This window comes from Grus americana, chromosome 2 (assembly GCF_028858705.1).
Source record: "Grus americana isolate bGruAme1 chromosome 2, bGruAme1.mat, whole genome shotgun sequence".
NCBI classification, from domain to species: domain Eukaryota; kingdom Metazoa; phylum Chordata; class Aves; order Gruiformes; family Gruidae; genus Grus; species Grus americana.
In genome coordinates this window covers 42,429,172-42,447,876 of record NC_072853.1, presented here as the reverse complement: position 1 = coordinate 42,447,876, position 18,705 = coordinate 42,429,172, and the positions used below count along the sequence as shown (strand labels likewise).

Below are 18,705 nucleotides of genomic sequence, written 5' to 3'. Positions count from 1 at the left end.
TACATGAGGTATTCCTCCTGTCTATATTTCTTTTCCAATGGTTTACAGCAGAGCTCAGTTTCGCACTAACAAACAGGCTACCTCATTGAAAAGGCAGTCTCTGAAAAGCAATGTAGTCCATGAAAATTTGTTTCTTGGTCGCCTAACATAATACCTATATCATTTTAAATTTTAATGATTTTTCAAATGTTACTCAAAAACCTGCCAAACAAAGACTTCTTGCACAGATTCCTCACAATACTCTCAAGTCAACAATTTTCTAAGTAATTTTACTAAGGTCACTGAAACTAAAGAGAATTGTGTGGACCAGTTTGCGGGTCCAGATTCAGCTGCTGACTTAGGGACCTAACCTGGGACACACCACCTTAACCCAATTACCTGGCCTCAGCAGGGTGCTTCAAAGCCACATAGGTGTCTCTAGGGTCAGCGAAGGGAGTCGGATGCCTATGGACTTCACCAGTGCCCACCATGCAGCTGCCTACAGCAGATGCTCACCGCAGAGCCGTGTCTATGAACTCTGACTCTTCTGTTGTAGGAAGTGTTTACAAAATTTATAGAGGCAATTAATTACCATATAAGTAATTTCTATAAAGGATTTTTCCGTGCCTGCTTCTTCTGATTGTGGGGCTTCATCATCTTTCCTTTATGAGTAGGCACATGATTTTTTGCCACTGCTGGTTTTACAAATGCTCTTTCTAAGCCACAGCCTTTGATAAATGATCCGGTATCAGCCTCTAGCCATGGATTAAAACCAAGGCACACGCTTGCCGTGGAATTATGTTTAGAAAAGTGTGCTGTGACTAACGAGGAGCACAGTAAGCAGCAGAGCGCTGCACACACTTTATTAGCACTCACTGCAGTTCACTCCTCTTCGGGACACAGGTTCCCCATGTGGCTCGCCAGCCAGAGCACATCATCCCACAGCACCCTTCTTCATGTCAGCTTTCTGTGAACTGCAGCGCTATTTTGACCCTGAGAGGGAAATATGTCACATGCTTTGTGGTTTTTTTTCCTTTCTGCATGAACCGTAGTGTGTTTTTCCCATGCTTTGAGATTTTGCTCAGAAATTGAGAATTCAGACTATGAAATGAAGTCAAACCTCCCTGCCTGGTGTTACTGATTTTTATTGAAAGCACAGGTAAACCAGCATGCCATCATGAAATGAGAGAACAGCTTGTGGCTAAAAATCAGCGATTAAAAGACAGTTATGAAGAATTAAATTGCATTTGACCAATGCCAAATATCATACAAGAAGCAAATATTCTGTCAAAGAGTAAACATGATTCAAAATTACTTTTTACTGAAAATTCTCAATTAGATGGCACTCAAGGTCTTCAGAATATTTTGATTTCAATCCTTTTTCTTCTGACCAAAGGCTTTATCCAAGCTGCTGGCGATCTGAAGGCACGATTCTAAGAGTAGTACCATTTTTCTAGGAATGAGACTGATGAGACAAACACCAAGTTAGCCTTATGGTTTTTTTAAAATAATGTACTCTGTCAATAAAGAAATGATAAATTCGTTATATGTGCTAAATACTTCTAATGTCTGACAATAACATGCTTGGCGCTCCCATGCAATAAGTGGGGAAAATGAATGACAGACCAAGCCATTTTGTGAAAGCCCAGCTGGTGGTGGAGGCAGTTCCTGGAAGCAGACAGCTCTAGCCCAGGCATTGCTCCCAGTGTACCATCCCAGGAAAAGTTTTGAAATTTCTATACCCAACTATAGCTTAAGACGTATATTAGAGACAGAAGTGGCCAAAGGAATGCTATTCACCTCGATTATTAAAACTTTAAATCACTGTTTCTTCATAATTGGGTACATACAACTTGATTGACTGCAGTAATACTAACTAAAGGACTATTTTCACTAAACTTTCCTGCTGATTTTGCGGGCCTATGGCAAAGGAAAGAAGGCAATACTAGAAGATGAGTCACATTCTTACGTTTTGAAACCAATAAAGCGTAAAGTCAGAGGCATGATTAGGTAAAACTTTTCCTTTTGAATTGCATCCATGATCTTGCTGGCTATATATTCTGCATCATAAACAGGAAGGAAAAGGGTGTTTCTGGTGAAACAAGAAACAAAGCATTATGAAATTACAAAACTTTACTTTTGAGATGTATTCTAACACAGAAATAATTTAATTAAATAATTTAAGATTTTTTTGCCATCCCCTCAAGTAGTCTTGAAAAGGAGTCTCCAATCCTCTTTGTTCCTTCCATCATCAAAATAAATTGAAAAAACTTTGGTGATATTGTGCATTTTTTTGACTAATGAGTAACTTTTTGTGCAAGCCCTGCTCAGACCCTAACAAAGTTAATACCCGCAATAATTCTGGCATTGAAAACTTCCCAGTTAATCCATAGTACCTGCTGTTCTATGGATGAGTTCCGCCCTCCGCACACCTCCTCCTTTTCTACTGTAGATGTTGAGGTGACAGTTACACAGACCAGGAGTAGGCCAGTTTCCAGCCAGGAGAAAGGCTGTGCTCTGCATAATATATGCTACTACAGGATGATGAATGGTGGAAGCAGAAACAGAGCACTGAAAAACCAAGATCACTGGTATTGCACTACTGCAATGGCTAACTCGGTGCCTGCAGCCTCTACCATCACTACAATACAGCAACCCACCAGATACTACCACCACTACAGCTATTCTCGCTTATCTAAGTGTAGTACCTGCTAATACAGTTAATAATGATAAGTCATGGGTATCCTGACAGCCGTAACTGTAATCACTGCGCCAAAAGTACATGGGGCAGAGAACCTCATCAGTGCCCATTCTACTGACAAATAAGGTTGCCTTAAATACTGCCGTGCATCCCTAACCATTCCTTGACTGCAAGGGTATTATGCAGTCCCTGTTGCACGTCAGTTATCAATTGTATACAAGCTTGGATTTCTTATGTCAGGAGACAGAGTTGTATGTGCCAATAGGGCAAAAATACTGAACTGAAAAGCAAATCAACCCTATAATAGTTAGAGACTGAATATGGCATATCTAGTGAATAATGATTATTTTTTACAAATTAAATAGTACATGATCTAAGTTTTACTTACTGGGTTTGAAAACCTTTAGCTAATTCGGTGTTAATAAAATAAGGGCAAATGACTGTGGTTTTAATGCCTCGTTTTCCTGCATGATACAGTTCCGAATCTATGGCTTCCATCATCCCAATGACTGCAAACTTACTTCCAGCATAATCTGAAAAGTGAAGAAAGAAGAAATATCCAAAGTATGTCAAAAGCACCACAGTAAGCGTTATATACAGAATTTAATGTTTTGTAACACTATTTAAGCCCTGATATTAGTTATGTAATTAGCAGTCTTGTAATTAGTATTTTAAGGATGCTGTGCATGTTGGTGATGCTAACTCTGAAAGTTAATGGCTCTTCCTGTGACTGATGTGCAGTTGTCTAAGGATAAAATTAAACCTTTCCAGAGGACTTTTTTTCAGTGCACTATACAGAGATATAGGCAGATGAGCTTATTCAACATTTTATGTGCATTTCTAGATACTCATGTACAAGCCAGGCACTCTTCCAGTTCAGAATGTCTTCACTCTCTAATATCACAGGTTACATTTCAGTAAGAACTATTTCTAGTGGTAAAATCTTAATACCTGACTTATAAGTACTGCTTCAACCTATATTACTCCTTCTTCTGATTTGCCCTGCAACTACAATACCATTTTGTTTGCCTGAGAAGACTGAATCTTGTCTGATTTTTATTGTTTGATGAACGTATGGAACTCCATCCTTGGAGATAATCAAAATTTGCCCTCACAAGGCCCTGTGTAACCTGATCTAAGTTGGGACTGCTTTTATTTGGGAGTATGGACCAAATGACCTCCAGAGATTCCTTCCAACCCAATTTATTCTATAATTTTGCAGCTGTAAGAACCGTATTTTAATACAGGAATTTACATGTGGTTTCCTAAGGCTTTTTCAAATGCATGTGAAAATAGTTGTTAGATGCAATGAAATCCAATTTTGCTAAAAGAGTAACTTCAAAAACTGGCATCAGAGGCAGTTTGTTATTCTTCAGGGATTCACCCATAGTGGATGATGGAACCATACAACCTCAAAATGCGTAGCTAAGGTGTAAAAAGTTAAAATGCATGGATGGACAGCTCCATTCTCATAAGTCTTACAGTTAAATGATGAAAGTTGGATGTGACCTATTATCAATACCGAATCTGATCCAACAATAACAGGTGGCAAACAAACACTAGAGTAACACCATCAATCAGCAGAAAAAACAAGAGATACTTATGACACTGAAGTTCACATTCTCATAGGACGACCTAAGAGATACGATCAGGATGTCAGAGAGGCTTGAGGAGAGACTGGGCAGCAGACCCAGGCTGATGAAATAGGACTGTAGCAGACGACTCTTCTGAGGGAAACAGCTGAGAACATGGAGCTGTTAAATAGCTTAAAACACAGTTCATTCAAATTAATTTTAATGAAAATTCTGCCAAAATGCCTTCTGGACCTGAAAACCATTTCCCATCTAAATGTATAGTTCTAGGTATAACCCACGTAAGTCTCAGGGCTCTGAACATTCATCTGCAGAAAACCTGCCATGAGAAAGTGTTAGACAACCTGTACGCAGGGCTCCCTCCCACTGCACACATATGAGCCATATTGCCCTTCTTCTGTGGAGATAAGACAGGCTGCAGTCAGACAGTAAAATCTGCAGTGAGCTCCCCGTGCCACTCAGGGAACATGCCACCACCATCCTCTTCAATACACCACCACCTTTCCTATCTGCAAGTTCTTCCTGAGTGCTCAGTATGTCAGTATGAACTGCTTCAGCCAAGCATTTATGAGATCTCCAAGAAAAGTTATTGGTATGTAGATCTAATTCAAAATAGCACTTGACGATACTAACCTGACATTCTGTGGACTCCCAACAATCCTGCTACACTGCCCATGCTAACCAGGTGTCCACGGTTACAGGCAATCATGGCTGGAAGAAAGGCCTTGCAAGTCTGAGAGACATATAAATAAACCGCATTATAACTAGATGTGCTAAAAATGTTGCATTTCAAATTAGACTTTACAACCCGATTTGCTTTTTGGGGCTTCAATATACAAGATGCCCAACTGACCTTCTGTCTCTGTAAGAATTTATAAATGAGAGACAGCATTTCCTTGCGTGGCTGCCCTCTCTCTGAATATCTGTCAGCATTAAAATCGTGTGATTAAAAGCAGCAAATTTTGTTTTGTCTCTGCCTCCTGGTTCCTCACAGTTGGAGTCCTCTGACTATTACCAAAGATTTGGTACACAAGAGGGAGCTAGAAGTCAACACATCAAGGGGAGTTCAGCTGCCTACGGGCCCTGTTTGTTACAACCCTCACTGACAACTCCGGGCCCCCACACCTCCACTGTGGGTGATGTTAACTAATATATATAAGCAGGATGCTAGTGTTTTATGAGGGGGAAGAGAAGAAAAAATACAAAGCAGTAATAAATTTTTTTCAATAGCTGAGGTGTGCTGCAATGTCTATTCAACTCCAAATGTGTGTGCCTGGTACATGATTTTTTGGTTGAGGGCTCACAGTCACTGTCCTCCTGCCCCATGTCCCTTCAGACCTGCTAGGAAGAACATCTCCCTCTGGCTCAACTATTTGGAAGAATGATGCTCTGTGGACTGGGCAATGATTAGAGGACTTCTATCCGCAATGATTTTCTGCTGATGAATGCCATTTAGAGAGGGATTTGCAATAATGCTACATTTTTCCCTGATGCAGGCTGCTCACTCGGGCATATAAACAACAAATGCAAGAGCAGGCAAGAGTAACACTCCCTCACTACAAAACCTCCTAAAGGTCAAGTGAGATCCCAAATAGCAGCAAATTCCTTCAGAGGTATGAAAAAACCCCACCAAAACAACAAAGATAATACATACTATCTAGATTAGTTTTCTATGTACATTAAGGAAAGGGTGACTAGGAATGAAAGCACAACCTGAAGACTGACACCAACACATGCAACATAGCTGTGCCTCCCTGAATGCCACAAGCCTATTAGACAAAACACTGATGCCAGCAAACATCAGGAGTAGGAAAGTCACGTGCCATCACATCAGCATTAACTCAGCCACAGCTGTTACGTATAGAGCACATTTCATGATATGGTTGCACAAACTTTGGATTTAGCAAAGTGCCCGGGCAGGTTTGTGTTAATATTACTGTGACATAATGGGGAGATTGTCAATTTGGTGTGTCTTCAATTATAGGGTGACTAAAAAAATGTATCCTCCCCCATTCAAGGCCCTTCCCATCCCTATTCCAAATCGAGTTCCCCAGGTACATGCCACCATGGTGATTTTTCACACTAAAACCACTTGGCTGTACCTTTCAGACACCCAAGAGAGAAAAAAATACATTACCCAGACTTGAGAGAGGAAGTTGACTCTTAAGGTCTTTTCAAAATCTGCATCTGGAATATCACAGAACTTTTTCCCAAGCAGTATGCCAGCATTATTGATTAGAATAGTAACGTCCCCAACTTCTTTTCTAACCTGAATAAAAAAAGGATAAACAGAAAGCTTTAGAAGGTATCCTTGCCTCTTGTGCTCTGTGTATGAAAATGTTTAGTGATATTTGCAATTATTTATATCTCTACTGGAAATGTAAGTATATAAGAACTGTTGTACTGCATCAGATCAAAGGTCCACCTAGCCCCCCATAGCCCTTGTCCCATGGTTGAAAGCAGTAAAAAAGGACCAGGACACTAAGGTCTCCTCCAGTGTAGTACTCAGCATTTCACACTCTGCGGCTTAGGATCTTCCTAAGACAGATAAGGATCTATATCTTTGTATTTAATATATCACAATGATTTTTTTTGTCCCCCAAGAATTTCTCTAATTGATTCCTCAACCTCAGAATACTTTGGGTTTCCACAGGAACCTAAGGTAATAAGTTACAAAGCTTTAGTGTGCACAGTGAGCATGCTTTAATTGCAACCCAAACATTTCTTGTCCCCTATTTCTGGTATTGTGAGAATCTGTATTCCTCAGCCAAGCCTGTTCAATCCCTTTTCCAGATCGTTTCTACTGAACAGGAGAGAATTCAGCACAGATCCCTGGGGGCCACCAATCTTTTGAGTACAGAAGCATGTACCATGAAATAGACAAATAACATCACTTGGAGAAAAGGTCAAAATCACCATTAACTCAATTTGGGTTTGCTATAAAAAGATTTTATGCCATGATTTGCATTTATATCAAAGCAGATGGCCAAGATTTACTTATAGTATTAAGAATCAGGCTCACTGCAGAGATTTCTGTGCTAGAGGCAAACGGGTATTTGATGTCTCAAAAACTACAGAATAATTACAAAAACATAAAAATCACAGATTTGCTGCTGTCTGGCAATTTGGAAATAGGTGCCTGGATCTGAGGCCCCAACATTTGACCTTCCTTTGACCTTCCTGAACCTTAGCGTTCAGTGAAGACTCGTTTGATGTTCCTCCAGCCGTGTCAGGCACTCTCCTTGTCACAGACCAGCAGGGCTCACACACGAGCACCTTTCCACCTGCACAAATGCATGCAAATCTAAATACTGCCAAGTATGGCAGGATTACCCAACTCATCCCTTGCGGGATGTACCTGTACCTTCTCCTCACTCTTTTTCTTCACATGACAACGCAGCAGCATTTTTTTTTTTTAAATCTGGCCTCATTTCAGCTGTTTACTCACTACCCCCAAAAAGCGTGGGAAGCCTGACTTCCATTTACAAAAAGTCAAGCTGATTATTCCCAAATATTCATTTCTCCAGGTGTCTATTAATTCTATTCTTTATTATAATTTCCACCAATTTTCTGTATGACATGTTTGTAGTTTCTTGATGTCCTCTCAAGTGCTCTTTAAAACTGGCATATTTGCTAGTCTTTGTTCCTTGGACACCTGTTGTAGCAAAACACTCCCCACGCATTTCTAGCTCATGAGATCCATATCTGATTTCCTTCGGAATTCCCAGGTGGACACTGCCTGATCCTGAAAATTAGTTGCTACTCACTTCATCAGTTTATTCTAAACCCTCTTCTTCAGGGACTTCAATGATCTGATTTACTTCCTAGAAAGAAAGCTTCCATTATGGGAAAATACCTAAGTTTTTCCGCAGTGACTATACCAAATAAAAGCAATTAATTTAACTTTTCTGCTATTTCTTTATCTTCTGTGTCCAAGTTCAAGATTTTTTCTTATTACCAATCAAAAAATTGCAAATATTTGCAAGAGTAGAGGAGACCCCTGGCTGAAAAACTCTCACTTTAAAAAAATTTTGGGTTCCACTGTTCAATTCATACAAATACCTACAAAGATATCATTAACAATAATTAACGCCTTAGCAGCAATTCCTGAATTTGAAACAGTTCTTTGAGTTTCTGCTTGTAGGTCAGTCTGTGCACTTCAGAATACTCTCTGCTGATACGGGCACAGCAAATTCGGCAGGCTGGAGCCCTGTGGCTGATTCAGTTAATGTGTTGGGAGATTGAGAATTACTTGAGTGCACAAAACAAACATTTGAGACTCTGCTAAACTAAGAACAAACAAATCATTTCAAAACATTCAGCATCAATAGGAAAGTAACAGAGAAATTACTTACAAAAGCTGAAACTAATCATTTTGGTGCATGTCTTTGCAAGAAGCAGATAGCATTTATAGGAGTAGGGATTTAATGCCAATTTAAAATGTTATTTTTTAAAGACATTTGATCTTGGTAAATTCTTGGTTTTTTTCTTGTGAAAAGAGGATTCTAGAAGAATTGCCATTTGATTTATTGTATCATTGCAAATAAAGATCAAGCATTACATTTGAAGTACTGACCACAAGTTGCTCAGACTGATTTTTCATCTTGCTGGGAAGTGATAACAGATATTAAGATTGTTAAAATTACTGGGATTCTTACTCCAAAATTGCAGGAGTCATAATCAATGTCTTACACGGTGAGGATCACATCATCTGTACTGCCCAAGTAATTGTCAAAGAACATCCTCCTTGACCACTGTGTATTAGGTCAGCACAGGCCAGGACACTCAACAGCTTGCATCTCTGCAGACATACTATTATGGTATGATACATCCCTGCCACCACTGTTCAAGTAAGACTGCGATCCCACTTGTGATTCTTAACACCTATCACCATGGATTGTGGGGTTTTTTTCCTGTGCACTGCTAGTTGGCTGCGCCCCAAATGCTGCTAACAAGTACGGGTAAAATAATACCTTGCTGACTGCAAGCACGGGAATTGCAGTTCCAGATACTTACAGATCCTGAATCCACTTCACCCTTTAGAAGTACTTTTCATCAGGACCATTTCTTGAGGAAAAACATTTATTTCAAACTTTCATAGCCATGTTCAGAAAGAATTAATCTGATTTGGTTAAAATTAAAAGCAACAACCACAAAAGAAAGAGCCTCCCTGACAACTCATAGAAAATTAATGTTACATTTCAAGGCTATTCCACAACAATCTATCAACATTCATGTGTCATGAAATATTTTAGTTAATTTCTTTGATGTATGCCTTCGGACACAGAATGTCAAAGATGTGACTTAAGAGTCATGTATATAAGCATACATACTCAGAATTTAACAGAAGAATTTATCCTTGGATAAAACAGAAGAGTGTCTAACTGGATTATAAGTGAAGTTATACTGGGAAATATTTTCAGGCAGTATGTAGTTTAAGGACAAATTAAAATTAATAATGTTAATTTAATGTCCAATTTCTGGACTCTGATAATAATAATAAAAACCTAATAGTTTACAAAGCTTCGGACAGCATAGTAGAAGAGTCTCATTTAAAATGGAGTCCTTCGCTACCTTACTTTCCAGCTGGATTGACCAAAAGAATAAACTGAGGCTGAATCATCAATTTGACTGGAGACCAGCCATGTCCTGATGGTATTTCTGAAACTATTACACCCCACAGCACCCTTCAAGAACTACAGTTTTCTAAACAAATGGACAAAGAAAAGGACACATCCCCCTTATAATTTCCACTGTTGTGTTTCTTTTGTTGGGTTTTTTTTTATTATTATTATTTAATTTATTTCTTGGTATCTTAAAGAAATTTTAAAGCCTAAACAAGTTTGGCTAACCTCTGCTGCATGTTTTACCACACTCTTAATCTAAAAGAAGTTACCATCTTACAACAAAGACTGGAAATGGATAAATCTCGACAGAACAGATTAAACCCAGTTACTTTATTGCAAACATAGGTTCAGTTCCATCTAGAAACTACTTGTCAAAGATGGAAAGTTGTTGGCCTACACGATTACTTCCCTTTAGTGAATAGTAGTTTCTGGGAAAAAAACAAAAAACAATAGCATATACTATAAAAAAGAAGTAAAAAATCAGATGTAAGAAGCTGTATCTTACCTTGTCTGCCTGTTCATAGACCTCCTCCCTATTGCTGCAGTCACAGTGGTAGGCAAACACTCGTTTAGCTCCATTATTTTGGGCTAATATGCTTGTTTCTTTGTTACCTTCATCATTGATGTCCCAAAGAACCAAGGTTGCTCCCAAAGGAGCAAATTTTAAGGCAATTTGCCTTCCAATCCCATTTGCAGAGCCAGTAATAAGCACTATTTCCCCAGCAAAAGTTTTTTTGCATCGAGGAAATATGAGTAAGATTAAATTCTCAAAAAATAAACAAAATAATAATTTCAGGAACTGTAGTATCTTCAGGATGCTTCTGAAGTTGAACATGATTTTTCAGGCACAAACACCGCTCTTCTGTTATGCAAACACAGAAATATGTTACTGGCCCTTCAAAACACTGAGATATTGACTGAAAAAAAGAGATTGACTTTTAAACATCTATTTCTTTCACATTGTTCTTTTGTGCAGGTACAAAATACATTACTACAGCCTTGTTTTGTGAAAGCTCCTGCCTTCTTACTAGTAGGAATAAAGCACATATCTTCTGCTAGATCCTACACACCTGCTGTTCTGTTCCAGAGTCCTCAGCTTCCATCTCAGTTTTTTAAAAGGTTTAGTAACATACACTTTATACAGGTATGTTGTGGGGAGGGCTGTAGAGTGCTTTGTTTTCACAGCGAGGTGATATCAGCTGAACAAAAAATACTGAAAACACTGGCCTGACATCAACCTTAGAAAGGAAGGTGTCCTCCTTGGCAGAAAAGGTGATCTACCGTTTCAGGAAGCGGGCAACAGGAACGCATCTACGCCATGTATATTTTCCAATGCCGTATGGCCGAAATCACGCCACGTATTTTCATTTGTGAGCAAATTACCAACCACACAAAAAAGCATGGCCCTGTGAATTAGGATTTTTGCCCTGCATTTAGACCACACCGTTTCCTTTACAGTATTTTGGACGGGAAGGGCAAGGCTCCGGAGACGGAGCCCCCACCACCGACCCGCCGGCTCCAGCCCGCTGCCTCCCGCCCCCCCAGCCGGGCTGCGCTCCCGGCCCGGGGGGTGACTCCCGTCTCCCCGCGGCTCTGGCCCCCTCCCCACCTCCCTCCAGCCCTGCTGGGGCAGGCCCGAGCGTCCCCTCCCTCGGCGGGCTGCCCCCGGCGCCGTCCCGCTGCGCGGCCCCCCCGCCAGCGCGGTCGCCGGCCCCCGCAGCCGGCGGGACCCCCCGCTCTCACCGCCGGCGCTCGCTGCCCCGCACCTGCCTGCTCGCCGCGGGCCAGGGGTGGCCTGGCCTGGCCTGGCTTGGCCCGGTCTTGGCCTGCCCGGCCTGGCCCGGCCCAGCCCGCCCCCGGGGGTTTGGCTCCGTGCGGGGGCGGAGGCGGCCCGGGGACCTGCGGGGCTGGGGCCGGGGCAGGCGGCGCTTCGCCGCCGGGGTTGTGCGTGAGAGTGGCGGGGAGGCCGCCCGGCTCTGGGGAAGCGGGTGCCAGTCCTGGGTGGATTCCCAAAGCCGTGTGTTGGGCGGCACCCCCTGCTCCCGGGTCACGAAACCTTGCTGCTGCATCGCCGCCTCTCCCGCGCCCGACCTGCCCCGGTTGGCACCCCATGTTGGCATCTCGCTTAGGACTTGAGGAACGACCTGGCCAAGGACTTGGAAAGCAAGTGCTCTTTCCTTCCTCTGCTGCCACTTCATTGTAGTTATGAAGTTAAACACTTCTTAATTTATATCATAAATTACTGTTCTCCAGCTTGGCCATTTGCTGGAATGGGAATAAAGACGCTGATCATAAGTGTTTCCCTATAAAACAGTGAAATCACCTGAGTATCATTGTTTTACATCTTTAAAATGACAGTCGTGGTTCCTGGGTTTTCCATACACACATTATCCAGCTTTAAAACCGCAGTCCCGCACCACTGTAGAGTCAGTATTTTTTTCCCGAGATGGAACAGAAGGCCATGTTCCTACTTAGGCCCGTAAGACTCTGCCTTTCCTGTTATGTTCTCAGCTTGTCTCGATCACCGTGACATTTTCCACACACTGTTTATGTAAAAAGGCGAATGAAGAGAGCACTACTTATTTGCTGTACTTTGAATTGTGAATAAATGTTATGAAAGGTCTTGTGTTGTTTATCAGCAAGTCATAGAAGGAAAGAATTTGAATAAAGTCTCACGGTGTGCTCTGGTCCACACATCTATGTTGTAAACACAATTCAGATGACAGGTTATGGAGGATTGTGGGGCTTTTTTCATTTCAGCTGAAATGGTTCACATAATTTGATGTAATTTACACCAAGAAATATGGTAGAAAATTCTACGCTGTCAGTGCTAGTAATTGTATGGAAGTGATGTTGTATGGAGCGAGTCCAGAGGAGGCCACAAAGATGATCAGAGGGCTGGAGCACCTCTCCTATGAGGACAGGCTGAGAGAGTTGGGGTTGTTCAGCCTGGAGAGAAAAAGGCTCTGGGGTGATCTAATTGTGGCTTACCAGTACCCGAAGGGGCCTACAGGAAAGACGGAGAGGGATTGTTTGTCAGGGAGTGTAGGGACAGGACAAGGGGTAATGGGTTTAAGCTGAAGGAGGGTCGATTTAGATTAGATGTTAGAAATAAATTCTTTACTGTGAGGGTGGTGAGGCACTGGAACAGGTTGCCCAGAGATGTTGTGGATGCCCCCTCCCTGGAAGTGTTTAAGACCAGGTTGGATGGGGCTTTGGGCAATGTGGTCTAGTGGAGGGTGTCTCTGCCCGCAGCAGGGGGGTTGGAACTAGATGATCTGTATGGTCCTTTCCAACCCAAACCATTCTATGATTCTATGATTCTATGATGTACTTCCATGCACAATTAACTGTTGCATATTCTATTTAGGTGCCAGCAAAAGGTGAAGCTGAGATACACCCACTGAGGCTGACAGAAGATCTGAGAGCCTCAGTGAACCGTGGTGCCAAACAAGGCACCAACCAATGCCGAATAGGTGGGTAAGGTAACTCCAAGCGTCTTACACTGTAATCAGTAATTACATGGCAAAAGCAGCAGATTATGAGAAGGGGAAGGTGAAATGATTCAGCAATGAATTCCTGGTTATGAAACAAACCAGAGGAGATGCTCGTTTATCAGGACAACATTTCAAAGTAAACCACATCAGTGAGGAATGGTGTTACAACCAGATCTTTGCAAGCTGTAGAGTAACAAGAGGAGCCTGTTTCCAAAGCACGTGCTTATGCAAGTATGTAAACACATAACTTCCCTGCTGTCACACTGAACTGACCTAAGGAGCAGATAGGTATCATTCCATAAGTAGTCAAGATGACAATGATGATTAGTAATTTAGATACCTAAATTAGAGGCTTTGGTGTGGTAGTGGCGGGTTACAGCTCATTGCTAGCTTTAGATAGAGAGTGGATGTGGTGAGTGACAAGGGACTTGGGGAACACACAGTTTATTTAGGATAGGTTGCATTCTGCTCACCACCAGCTAGATTTGATGGCTCCTTTAGCGACTTGTTTAGCATTTGGTATTCATATGTTTGTGCAGTTTTTTGTGCCAATTTTGTCCCAGTGTTTCAAAATGTTGAACGTTGTTGTCAAACAGAAACTTATTCTTCTGGCTGCTGTATGCACAGTAACTAGTCTCCAGCCCCAAACTTACCTTTCTTTGCACTGAACTGCAAATGGCTCGTACAAAAAGCTCTATTTCATAAGTGATAGTAAGAATACAGGAATGAAATTGTCTGCAATGTTTGACTGCACTGAAAAAAGTAAATAATGCTACAGCCAGAGGAGCCACGCAAACAGTTCTGTGAGAGGCATTTTTATTATTGACGTTCCAGTAACAAACCTTCAGATGGCTGGCATTAGTTTTTATCATAGCAAAGCTGTTAAATATATGAAACAGGGTGAATGCACAATGGATCAATTTAAAAGTTAAAGGTATGTGACTAACAAGATCAAGAACAGAAATAACCACACAACTGAGAATAACTAAACATGATGGTACACCAGCATCTTTATGCACCTCTGTGTACTTTGTATATACTCCATGTTACAAGAAGGTACAGCAGGCATATTGAATTAAGCCTATCCAGTCTATCAAGCGAGTCTATTACAATAAATCACCATCCTGCTTTTTTGGCTGCATAAGAATTGGTCAAACACACATGCTAAAATCTACCCATGTAGCAAGGGATTCAGCTGAGGTTTTTTTCATGGTGTAAATCCTCTGGCATACTTGCATTTTCCAAGGTGATAAAGATGACATAACATTTCAGTAAGTGTATGTTTGTTGTGATACGCCGGATTGTCAAAACTGCTATAGGCCATGCACAGTAAATGCAAGTATAACTCATTTTATTGGCTTCTTGACTGGGAATAAAGATTAGAGTTAGAGAATTATCTCCTGTTCTCAAGCCAGCTGGACCTTTAGAATATTTTTGGTGGATAACCAAACATCTTCTTGTTACTGAGAATGTGAAGAAGCTTACTTGCAAGGCGCTGAGGCGAATGATATTGAAATGTGCCTTGACCTCTGAGCTGTAATATATATTTTAAATACCAGTTATTAATTACTAGTCATTATTATATTCCACAGCTTTTTATAAATGGTTATTAAGTATGTATCAATATATTAATAAGGCATTCATGTATTATCAGTATGTAAAACTTAAAACTCTACTGCCAAAAAGAAAAAAAAAAGGATTTAGTAGAATGAGATTACTTTAATAAAGTGCTCGATGAATAATTATTTTATTGGGCAGCTGAATGGCTTGCATTTGTCTTTTTAAGACTTAATATAAGCCATTCACATGATGCAAAGAGATGTGCCAAACAAATGCTTTGATAGATACAGATAAATTGATATATTAATATTTTCTGACAAAACTAATTTCTGCAGATGATAATGGTGCTTTAGATCTCTGCTGAAGTTGTGAAGAATTTTCAGACATTCAAAAGTAGTTTGATATCATATCAGTGCTAACAATTAATGTAGTTGTGCAGATCATGTGGTAAAGTAATTTATATTCATATTTTTGGAGAAACAAAAAAAAATCCAAATATACCTAATTCCTCAAAAGGTGAACTATTTAGCACTGGTAAGGACTGGTGAGGAAAAGCAGCTCTCTGCAGGTCACTAGTATTCAGTGATGTTAGCAAAGTGATCCTATTAAAAGAAAATGTCCAGGCTCATGAGGACCTAGACAAGAAGTTTATAGTATCTGTCTGTGACACTGAATTTAGTCTAGTCATGTAATTAACTTTTAACCCAATATGGAACACAAGATGAAATGTGGGAATCCCTTCTTACACAGGATTTGTGACAACCTTAACTCTCCAGCCCTTCTTTAATAATTTTAACTTTCAGAAGGGCAGGGAAGGCTCAAATTGCCTCCTAAATGTCTGTGGCAAAACATACTCTTGATCCATAGGGGTCAAAGGTGTCAGTCTGCAATCTCACCAGATAGCTAAGACTCAAGCTAAATGAAATCAAAGTAGCAGTTTGATTAATTTATCAGAAGGAAATTAAATCCTCAGCACAAACTTAATGTATATCCCTTGGATCTGTGTGTATTATTTCTAACAACTTTGCCTAAATCTCAGGACTACAGTAGAGCACCCAGGAGACAATACACTTTGCAGTGAACCTGTCATTCTACCTCAAGATGAAGCTGATCAGGGATATGAGGGAAGTGACTGTACACCCTGTACCTGGAGAGGAAAAGGAGTTCCAGCTCACAGAGCTTGGATCTTGTATCCTGAATCAAACCATGAGTTTCTTTCTTTCTGAGGAATAGTAGGGAGCAGAGACGACCTCCTTTCCTATTGTTTTTTTCTTTTCTGCTAATTGGTTCAATATACTTCATCACACAGTCAGTCAAATTAATCTAATTTCCAGTCCAAGTGTTCAAGTGAAAATTACGAGTTGCTATATCAGATGGCTGTTGCAATACTGCTGGGGCACGATCCCGGAGATAAGACAACTATAGGCTACTGCAGCTATGGGACGGTTTGTATTTCTCATAGGCATTTAAGAAAGACTTTTAATACTGTAAAGAAAATCCTCATCTATTGAATTTAAGCCATCCTATAGTGACCCTACAGAGACATTGCAGCTCAGATCTCTATAGCTATGTAGGGATCCCTCAGCAGGCCTGTGCATGCCACATCCGTCTTTGAAGCTGTTGCTCATCTGCATCAGCATCTAACCCTACAGGTGCTTAATGTTCTGCAACACCACCCCGTGACTGAGAAGGTGCTTGGAGGATACACCTAGCCAGCACCAGGTTTGTAGCCCTGTGGTGGGTTGACCCTGGCTGGGGCCAGGTGGCCAGCAGAGCCACTCTATCACTCCCCTCATTCACTAAACGGGAGAAAAGGTATAACAAAAAGCTTATGGGTCGAGATAAGGACAGGGAGAGATCACTCACTAATTTTTGTCACGAGCAAAACAGACCGAACTTAGAGAGGAAATTAATCTAATTTATTACTAAGCAAAACAGAGTAGAGGAATGAGAAATAAAATCAAATCTTAAAACACCTTCCCCCACCCCTCCCATCTTCCCGGGCTCAACCTCACTCCCGGCTTCAACCTCTGCCCCCCTCAGTGGCACAGGGGGACGGGGAATGGGGGTTATGGTCAGTTCATCACACGGTGTTTCTGCCGTTTCTTCATCCTCAGGGGGAGGACTTCTCTCATCATTCCCCCGCTCCAACATGGAGTCCCTCTCACAGGAGACAGTCCTTCACGAACTTCTCCAGCATGAGTCTTTGCCACGGGCTACAGTCCTTCATGAACTGCTCCAGCGTGGTCTCTTCAATGGGGTGCAGACCTTCAGGAGCAGACTGCTCCAGCGTGGGTCCCCCACAGGGTCACAAGTCCTGCCAGCAAACCTGCTCTGGCGTGGGCTCCTCTCTCCACAGGGCCACAGGTCCTGCCAGGAGCTTGCTCCAGCATGGGCTTCCCACGGGCCACAGCCTCCTTCAGGTGCCTCCACCTGCTCCGGCGTGGGGTCCTCCACAGGCTGCAGGTGGAATCTCTACACCCCCTCATCCTTCCTCCGTGGGCTACAGGGGGACAGCCTGCCTCACCATGGTCTTGTCCAGGGGCTGCAGGGGGATCTCTGCTCCGGCGCCTGGAGCACCTCCTGCCCCTCCTTCTGCACTGACCTTGGTGTCTGCAGAGTTTCTTACATCTTCTCACTCCTCTCTCCGGCTGCAAAAGCTCTCTCTCTAACTGTTTTTTTTTCCCTTTCTTAAATATGTTATCACAGAGGCGCTGATGGGCTTGGCCTTGGCCAGCGGTGGGTCCGTCTTGGAGCCAGCTGGCATTGGCTCTATCAGACACAGGGGAAGCTTCTAGAAGCTTCTCACAGAAGCTACCCCTGTAGACATGCCCCGCTACCAAAACCTTGCCATGCAAACCCAACACAAGTCCTTGCGATCTGGTGGTATTCAGATGTGGTGTCTATGATAGTATGGTCATATCTGGTGTGAGTTTCGCAGGGCACCAATTCTTGTCAGCTGCTTCACTCCAAGGAAAACACACAGCTGATGGTACCGTTCCTGGGGAAGAGGGCACAAAACAGAGCTTGGCGTTATTGTGCCTAAAGACACTTAAGGATTTAAGCTGTGGAACCTCAAATCCCTAGAAATGTGTGTCATTTGGGAAAAGCTACTGTTGACTGTGCTCTTCACAAGGAAAAAGCCAGACATGGAGACAGGTTTAGGCAACTGAGCAGAGGACAATGTATAAAGTTTTCTCTTGAATGTAGGCAGGTAAAAAGAAAACTGACTTTGCTTCCCAGGGTGAAATGTGCATATTCCCCAGAAGCTGGGGAGAATGATGTCCTCCGTAAGTTAGTCAGACATACAAAGTCTTTTCTTACGTAGTCTGGCCAGTTCTTTCTGTCAAATGGTATTCTGTGTCTCCCAATTAATTGAAAAGACTGAAATTATTTATGATTATGGCACTATATATTCTTTTCTCTCTTCAACCCCTTTCATAGAACCATAGAATGGTTTGGGTTGGAAAGGACCTTAAAGATCATCTAGTTCCAACCCCCCTGCCATGGGCAGGGACATCCTCCACTAGACCTCCACTTTTCAGCTTGAATGATAAGCAATTGGGCTGTTTCACTAGGATGGGTTGTTAATTTGCATGTGGGTATAGCAGCACTTGAATGTACTCTTAAATAATTTGCCTTTCTTCTTGTATACTGAAAAAATGAGTTCTTATATTAGTGACAGCATTGTTGAGGACTACAGAAGTGGGTTGTCTGATCTCTTTGAGCCTGATTAAACAGTACCCAGT

General features: G+C 41.8%; 1 protein-coding gene across 2 annotated transcripts; it reads right to left on the bottom strand.

Moving 5' to 3' along the window:
• Positions 1–1,106: 1,106 nt before the first annotated feature.
• LOC129203667 (epidermal retinol dehydrogenase 2-like) lies at positions 1,107–11,895 on the bottom strand. 2 transcript variants are annotated; one of them, XM_054818482.1, is made up of 7 exons: positions 11,643–11,895; positions 10,405–10,761; positions 6,410–6,541; positions 4,906–5,005; positions 3,069–3,213; positions 1,949–2,071; positions 1,107–1,444 (listed from the first exon to the last, which is right to left on the bottom strand). In XM_054818482.1, exons 2-7 carry the CDS (start codon positions 10,732–10,734, stop codon positions 1,351–1,353), a joined length of 924 nt encoding a protein of 307 aa, XP_054674457.1. In that variant the 5' UTR covers positions 10,735–10,761; positions 11,643–11,895; the 3' UTR covers positions 1,107–1,350. The 2 variants fall into 2 exon arrangements, with proteins under 2 accessions (XP_054674457.1, XP_054674456.1); XM_054818481.1 differs by having other exon boundaries at positions 11,666–11,895.
• Positions 11,896–18,705: the final 6,810 nt, after the last annotated feature.